This window comes from Aricia agestis, chromosome 3, assembly GCF_905147365.1.
Source record: "Aricia agestis chromosome 3, ilAriAges1.1, whole genome shotgun sequence".
NCBI lineage: Eukaryota > Metazoa > Arthropoda > Insecta > Lepidoptera > Lycaenidae > Aricia > Aricia agestis.
Genome location: NC_056408.1, coordinates 20,004,066 through 20,013,394, shown reverse-complemented (window position 1 = coordinate 20,013,394; position 9,329 = coordinate 20,004,066). Strand labels below are relative to the sequence as shown.

At 35.5% G+C, this 9,329-nt stretch overlaps 1 protein-coding gene across 1 annotated transcript; it reads left to right on the top strand.

Annotated features, from left to right (window-relative positions):
• Window positions 1-117: 117 nt before the first annotated feature.
• Window positions 118-5,581, top strand: LOC121725536 (zinc finger protein 287-like). Its single transcript, XM_042112543.1, has 5 exons — window positions 118-329; window positions 642-777; window positions 1,879-1,959; window positions 2,995-3,114; window positions 4,266-5,581. Exons 1-5 carry the CDS (start codon window positions 201-203, stop codon window positions 5,435-5,437), a joined length of 1,638 nt encoding a protein of 545 aa, XP_041968477.1. The 5' UTR covers window positions 118-200; the 3' UTR covers window positions 5,438-5,581.
• The last annotated feature ends 3,748 nt before the right edge of the window (window positions 5,582-9,329 follow it).

Below are 9,329 nucleotides of genomic sequence, written 5' to 3'. Positions count from 1 at the left end.
ATGTATGTGTCAAATACACGTCAAATTTGCGTATTTGCCAGTTGCCAGTTGCCACCATAGATAATACAGATATATTAGGTTACCACTACCCACTAATGTCAATTTTGTTTTCCATTATTTACATTCTCCGTATTTTGCATTAAATAATGACATCTTTTGAGATTAATTAAATAACATTAATAAATAATTAAAACCTCACAATGGAAGAAATAAAAAGATGTCGTTGCTGTCTTGTTTCTGGATTTCACAAAGATTTATATGCTGCTTATACCTGTTCTGATCAGAAAGAAATTTATTCGGATATGTTGCAGGAATGTTTCAATATTAAAGTAAGTTTAATTTATTTTAATCTCAATGCAGCAAAGGGAGTCTCACTGGAACCAAACATTTTGCCCCGAATAGAATGCCCTTTGATCAAATGTTTTAAATTTTAGGACATTGGCAATTAGTAGTACCTATGTCTTTTCAATAAGAATAAACAATAGTATACAAAAAAATAAATATCTACACTTATATCATATTTGAGTTCAATGAAATTAGATATTGAAAATATAGTCAAGTAAAACTCGGAAGACTTTGGAAAAGTAATACTGAGATACTTACATGTTAACATTTACGGAAATAAATTGTGTACATTTTAGTTAAATCGACAACAAGAATGCAATGGTATATGCGAAGCATGCATAGCAACACTACGGGAGAGCCTCCGCTTCAAACATCTGGTTCTTAGGTCAGAGCAGGAACTGTCACAGACAGTTAATGACATAATGCAAATTGGTGAGTAAATTTTTTCTGTATAAAATAAAATAAAATATATTTTTATTCAAAATGGGTATCATGATACACTTTTTGAAAGTCGTAGAAAGAACCATGGGCGTACCCAGGTTCTGGGCCAGAGGGGGGCAAATCAGATTTTTTATAAGCTAGGTATTTATAAAGAATAAAAAATTAATAATTTTGTTGTAAAAATATTGTAATGCAAACAAATGGCAAAAATTGACTTTCTTAATTTTTAATTTTTATTGATAAAAGTACTAGATATAAGATATGCCCCCCCTCGGTACACCCATGGAAAGAATGAAGAAACTATGTTGCCTGCCACCGGTTCTGGAACTACCCCAGCGAGAAGAACCGGCAATATTTTGTCTTTATTATCTTTATTAATGTGCTTATTCATCAATGATGTTTAAATGATGATTGAAGTTTTGTACAAGATTCTTGTGTCATCTCTAAAATGACTGGGCTGCTTTTTGGATGCATTTTGTGTGCTCATTGAGTAAGTCTGATAATAATAGTCCAGCATCTGTTTGTAATACCCAAAATAAAATATGAAAAAATATAAAGGCTAGTAAGACTAAAACTAACTATTATACTGGATAACTTGCAATAATGTTAACACTGTATATGATTATAAGCTGAGGCGGCGTAAGGCGTGGGCGGTGTGGGCGACCGTCCACGGCTTTGCAGTCCTTGGCCTTGCGCCCCTTGGATAGCGCGTTTTTTTCTTAGGATTTACGAGTATCAAAAAAATCTTCACACAAAATCCGTCTTCTTGCATCATCCATCAAAATACATTTGCCTGGGCCTTGCAAAATATATTTTGCCCACATAAAATTTCGGTCTTGTGCCGCCACTGATTATAAGCACTGATAAAAATACCATAAAAATAAGATTATATATTTACTTGAATAATAAGCACTAAAATTATAATTGTTTTGCAAACGCCCGAACAAGGCATAAGTTGTATATTTCGTCAATGTATGTTGATTTATATATGTACTTGGTTGCAAATAAAAAAAAAAAAAAAAAAAAAAAAAAAGTTTAGATTTTATTATATATTATATTTTTTTTAATAAAGACTTAATTCATGTATTACAGATGAAAAAGCTGAAATCAAAATTGAGCCCAAGTTTGAAAATGACAGTGATGAGTCTGATGATTACTTTCTGGCTGATGCTGGTAAGTATTCTTATATGGTTTAACAGTTCTTGCTAAAAACAAATGTAATATAACTTATGCTTGTTTTACCCTGTTTGTTGTACCCCTTATCAAAAAAAGAATCTACTTATACAGGTGACTTTCCGATCCTAAACACAGTGACTGCAAACAACAAAAAATTCTTAATAAAATGCCACTTTGTCGTAGTCCGTAGACTATAGGTTTGATTTTCTACCGACATTGGTCTAGCAACCCATACCGCCGTACCTTTAGCAGTGTACAGCAAAATCAAACACAGAGCGTATGTCATAAAATGGCATATTCATTGAATTTATGTCAGCCACAGTCAGAAAGTTACCTTTATAATGCTAAAGACAAATTTTGGCCCTTGTCTGGTACTTAAAAAAAGCTATGTAACAAACAAGGACTTATTACCTTGCAGTTTTAATGTACAGACATTATCTGCATATATAGTGGGGATATTTATATATTAGCAAGCCGCAAGGGTTATTACTATCAGAGAAGTTGATTCCTAGGCAGATGGGGTCCCTCTGAGGGACCTACGTAGTTTGGTCGCGTTATGTCAAGCCCAGCCGACAGATCACAATTCACAATTATAAATAACATTGAATTGACATGATCCGAACGATGATGTTGGTCTATCAACTGCCTTTTTTTTTTGTTGCGGGAATGCATTTACCCATTCCCGGGTCCTGGGGAGGACCACCAAGGTATGTGGGACACCCCGAGGCGGACGTAATATCCGCACTCGGGACTATCCACTAAAACCCCAACGGTGTTCCTGCTCCTTAAGGTGGGACTACGGGAAACGCATGATACAGGACCGCAGCCCCACCACGTCTGTCAACTGTCTGGGAATCAATTTCTTTGAACATACATAACTTACTAGTAAAAGATACTTGTGACTTTGTGCTTGAAAATTATTAACTGCAGTTTAGTAATTTTTAAATATGTACTTGTGAATTTCTGCTAATTTTTTCGTTTTTAGCAATAAAAAAATGTATGGTACATGGCAAGTTAAATTATTTAATATAGTTTCAGTCAAAAATGAATATGAGTCATTAAAGAAAAGAACCAACAAAAGAAAGAAAATTAGCAAAGAGGCAGATTGGACTCCAAAAGAGGCAAAAATAACCGCAAAAGGAATATCATTAAGTAAGTAAATTAATTTTTTGGTTTTAATTGTATGTAAAGTACTATCAGAGAAGTTGATTCCTAGGCAGATACGTACCTACTTAGTTTGGTCGCATTACGTTAAACCCAGATCACAATTAATATTGAATTGACATGATCCGACCAAACGACGTTGGTCTGTCAACTGCCTAGGAATCAATTTCCTCGATGGTACTTTCTGATTTTCCTTAATGGCGGTAAAATGAAAAATCGTAATCAGGGCGAGCGAAGCGAGTCCTAGTATATCCCACAACCTGTACATTTTGTGGTACACTTTACGGAAAAACATCACGCTTATTGATTTGTGCTGTAACTATTGAGATTATGGAAGGTGGCGGCTGTATTTCCTATACAAAAAAGCGGCACAAAATCTTGCCCCTCCAATTACCGCCCTATCTCTCTTTTGTCCAATATATCCAAACTCCTAGAACGTATATTAAACAAAATATTGGTGTCGTTTCTAGAAAGGAATAACATAATCTCGGATAATCAATTTGGTTTCAGACAGGGAAAAATGTAATAAATTATATTCCATCTACAAAAACAAATGTTTCCTATAATTGTAAATGAATAATAATGAAAAGATGCTAAATGCTAACTTATTAATAAAAATTATAAATATTAACTGTGAAATAGGAGTATAAAATTATTGTTACGAAAACATTTGAAAAATGTCGTATGCATGAAACGGAACTTATGTCAATAGAGTTTGACTCTGTTGAATCGAAATCAAATCGATAAAAAAGGGCGGCCATCTTAAATCGCCGGCACCACTGAAATGTCAGTACGAAATCGATAATTTCGATTCGATCGATCGTAAAGGAATTGCTCCTTTACGAAGTGATTCAATATTTTTAAAATATCGATTAATTTTTGTTAGTTAACTTCCCTACTATTGTCAATTATAATGTGTCACGCATATCATCATAAAACGCACAAACTATAAGCGGCTCTCGGTCACGTGGTGTAGCGGCCAAAAAGCTGCTCGCTCTGTGTGGACGCGCCTATTGACATTAATATACTTAAATCGAACGTTACACAGTTTATTTAAAATATTCGCGTACTTAACAGTTTCTTTTGGTGACATTTATTTGAAATTAATATATTTTTAAATGGAAATTTATATATTTCAGAATCTCGAGATGGTTCAACAAAACAAAAAAAAGTTAAGAGTGACAAAATAATACTAAAGTCCGATTTAAAGTTTAACGTAACATTGACAACACGATATAACAACGAGAAGAAGAAACACAGGGAAAACTTATTGACGGTACTGAAATATACAAACGCCACACCGTTTAAAAATAAATCACTACTGGGATACATCTGCGGGTACTGCAACAATACTTATCCCGATCCGATCGACTTGCGGAGGCACACGGAGGACGAACACAAAAGAGACAGACTGGACTTGCGAACGACGACGGACATGAGCGAGTACTATGTTAAATTAGATGTGACCGACTTGACGTGCATGCTGTGTAATGAAAAATTCAGTAATCTATCATTCTTTGCCGACCACCTAGTGAGGGTACACGACAAGGTGTATCACGTGGACATCAAAGATCATCTCATGCAGTTTAAGCTGAAGAAGGGTGACGTTTACGACTGTGCCATGTGCTCCTCGAAGTACGAAACGTTTAAAATGTTAAAGCAGCACATGAACAAACACTACAGCAATTACAGTTGCGACAAGTGTGAGACGTCTTTCGCGACGAAGAGGTCGTTGAACTCCCACCAAGCCACGCACGAGGAGGGCAGTTTCAAATGCGACCACTGCGACAAAGTGTTTTCGAGTAAAATGAAGAAACAGTACCACAAAAAAACTAAACATTTAGGCGCACGGAATATAAGCAACTGTCCGTACTGCAACGAACCCTTCCGCAGCTACTACCAGAGGAACCAACATTTGGTTAAAGTTCACAACTCGGAAGCACAATACAAATGTAACATTTGTAATAAGGGTTACATATTGAAGTCGCTGTTGATGTGTCACATAAAGAAGAATCATCTGATGGAACGAAACTGTCAGTGCACCGAGTGCGGCTACAGATTTTTCAGTAAAAAAGCTTTGAAGGCGCACATGATTAAACATAGCGGGGAGAGAAAATACACCTGTGAAGTGTGCCACAAGGCATACGCCAGAAAATACACTCTCAGAGAACATATGAGGATACATAATAATGATAGACGATTTAAATGTGAGGTGTGCAGTACAGCATTCGTTCAGAAATGCAGTTTGAAAAGTCATTTGTTGTCCCACCATGGCATTAGCTTGGCAGCCAGCGATATAACATCAATGTAAAATAAAACAACTATGAACTACAGGATGGTTTTGAAATAAAAACAAGGATATTAAGTATTCGACTCTAGAAGTGTTTTGATATTGAATCTGTGCAATATAATTTAAATTTTAAGGCCGTTAAAATTAAAAAAATAAAAAAGTTAAGTTGCCTTTCTTATTTAAGTATATTTTTTTAAAGGAAAATGAATAGGACATATTACCACAATGTTTACGTACTAGGTAGGCACTAGCATATACAGCACTGACCTCCATTATACAAGTACGCTGGACTTATGATACCCTTTGAAATGACAGCTATTTTTGTGCCTATTTGAAGCGGAATCAGCGTCTCCAATGCGGGGGAAGAGAACTAAATCTGACGTAAAAATGACGTTTGAAAGTAGACATATTGGCGCTGATAGCAGTAGTGAGAGTACTTGGAACGATTAAGCGGCCATTTGCAAGTTACGTCAGATTTAGTTCTCTTCCCCGCATTGGGGGCGCTGATTCCGCTTCAAATAGGCACAAAAATAGCTTGGCATAAGCGATCTTGTATAATGGAGGTCAGTGATATACAGTGAACAAAAGTTTCGTTTGACAACGTATTATTATTCTGATATGCCGTGTGCAACATGTCGGATTTTGGTTAGATTATTTACTGTACAGTTCGACAAGGCTTTATATTATGAACGTGGCGAGAAAAGGAACCGTATAGGATACGTAGTATCCCTAAGTAGTCTTTGAAAGGAACTAAACGCTTCTATTATACAAAAACGTCATTTTTGACATGTGTTTGACAGTTCTCCCTCTCCCATCAATGTCACCCACGTTCATTTAAAGCCTTGTCGAGCTGTATGTGCTAGTGGCGCCCTCTGCTACGACTTTTGCGTAATATTCCCTATTTGGAGGAGGCTATAGTTTTTTTTTGTAAGTCTTTTTTACTGAGATACAAGGCTTAGAAGCCTCGCTGTTGCCATTAAAATGAAGAAACATATTATATCACAATATTATGTTTATATGCATTATTTTAATTTAAGGATTTATATTTTATTTGAAACCGATTATAAAAGGAGGTTAAATAGATGTATATAGTTTTACCCTAAAACTCTGTTTGTTATTTTTTAAATATACCTTTTTTTATAAAATATATTGTGTTATTTCTGTCACTTCCAAAAAAATTTTTTTGTCCGCATGCAAAAAAAAAACAAAACTTGTCCATGATCTAAGACTGGGTTGCACCAACTAACTTTAACTTTAACCTTAACTATAACTGGAAAAATTGACAGATGTCGTATGAGAATATGGGGTGTTTGGACGCCATATTTAACTTTAACTTTACCCACGCCTCTGGTGCAACCCAGTCTTAGAAGTACAACCGCTGACATCCATTATACAAGTACGCTGGACTTAATTTGATACCCAGCTGTTTTTTGTGCCTATTTGAAGCGGAATCAGCGCCCCGAATGCGGTGGAATAGAACTAAATGTGACGTAACCATGACGTTTGTGTTTATTTATTTATTTATTTATATAACATGGAAAACTTACAGCTAAGTAATGTCGGTGGCAATTTTATGTATGATTATCAGAAAGCCAATTACTTTTCACCTCTAAGTAACAGATAAAATTATACATGAATATTGTGAACGGTCTTAATTACATTATATAGAAATGTTTCTTAAATAGGATACAATGCAAAAACAAGTAAGTACTTATAGCAAAAGGTTTAAACGATGGATACAATAAAATAAGTAGGCAATATGGTTTCAACTGATACAAATTTTAGGAAATCAAGTTATCAAAAAATTTACAGCTCAACCTGTTTCTAATCGACGTTGCCTTTGTAGTGAATACGTCAAGATCATAATCCCGGTATAGCTTGTTGAAGTTGCGACTCACTCTCACAACATACGAATTTTGTCTGTAGTTAGTAGATGCTACTGGTACAGCTATTGGTGGGTTGAACCTAGTGAATTTAGTAGGGACATTAATCGAGAATTTAGAAAGTAGTTGCGGACAGTCTAACTCATTTGACATCGTCTTTAATAGGAAAGTACAGTCAGCTATCATGCGTCGAGTTTTTAATGGTAGGATATGAAATTTCTTACATAGGCTTAGATAGTTGTCCGAATGGTATGCTATTTTTTGATGATAGCACATGTATTTAATAAAACGTTTTTGAATCGCCTCTATACGGTCTATATATTTATGATAATAAGGGCTCCACACCTGCGAGGCATACTCAAGGTGACTTCTGACATATGTGCAGTACAAATTTTTTAAAGTTTTCGCTTCGTTAAAACAGTTTGACATTCGCATCACAAACCCCAAGGCGTTGGAAGCTTTGTTAATAATCGCCTCAATCTGAGTATCAAAAATTTGCTTGCAATCGTGATGTACGCCTAGATCACGAACACAGCTCGACCTAGATAAGATTTGACCTCCTAATGAGTAATTTGCGTTTATGGAAAACGCTTCCGAGTATACGTTATTATTGAACATTTGCTAGGATTAAGATCTAGTTTATTAATTTTGCAATAATTTTCAAGGTTGGAAAGGTCTGATTGAAAGTTAAGAACATCTACAGATGAAGTTATAATAGCGTAAATTTTCATATCATCTGCAAAACATAATAGTTAGCGAACTTTAAGCAGGAATCAATGTCATTTACGTATATTATAAATAGTAAAGGCCCAAGTAGCGAGCCTTGAGGTACACCACTCGGTATAGGATCCCAGCTAGATATGTAATTATTGAGTACTGTGGCCTGAGAGCGATTCTTGATATAAGAGGAGAACCACCTGAGAAGATCTCCATGTATACCTATATTTTTTAGCTTGAAAATTAGTAGTTCATGGTCAATGCGGTCAAACGCTTTGCTATAGTCTGTGTATACACAGTCAACTTGACTACCATTGTCCATGGTGTCTGTGATGAAATCATTAAATAGTAGATTCGTTACGGTCGACCGACCTCTTAAGAATCCATGTTGAAAAGGACTAAAAGAATTTTTGAGGGCATCATAAACCTGATATAAAGATTATCCTTTCAAAAACTTTGGCGATGATGCACAATTTTGAGATCGATCGATAGTTGGTTAAATCAGTTTTCGAGCCCTTTTTATGGATGGGGGTGATAAAAGCTTGTTTCCAAATTTTGGGAACAATACAAGAGTCTAGGGATTTCTTAAATAGAATTAAGATTGGTCTGGATATAGAGGACGCACAACGCACTAAAAACCTTGCTGGCTTAGTAGTATCAAGTTTGCAAAGCAAGCTAGCAATTTCTTCGTCATTAATATTAACACTTGAGATATCAGAGACATAATTGTTACTGGCACATCTAGAGGGAGCTGAGGTTGTTGAAGAGGTGAGAAATGTGGAATGAAAATACGAGGAAAACGCTTCGCATACGCCTTCCCCTGTTGAATAAATCTGTGTTTCCGGAATGCAAACTTAAAGAGAACAGCTGATTTTTAATTTTAAATTAATTAAATGTAATATTGGCATATTTCATAGCATTTTAGCACTTGCACTGGAGCCTTCTTCTGAGGCTGCTAAAATGCTATATAATTTTAACTTCAAGTCAGAATAGTTATTGTAAGTTAAATTGTTAGCATATAAGGTACGATGGAATTGACATCGTCTTTATTGTACGAAAATTCCTTTATGTAAGTAAATAAAAAAAGAATTAAAAAAGAGTCGCCATATTGGCGCTGATAGCAGTAGTGGGAGTACTTGGAACTAATACTAGTTTCTATAACCAATAACGATTAAGCGGCCATTTGCAAGTTACGTCAGGTTTAGTTCTTTTCCACCGTATTGGGGGCGCTGATTCCGCTTCAAATAGGCACAAAAAATAGCAGTCATTTCAAGGGGTATCATAAGTCCAGCGTACTATTATAATGGTCAGTG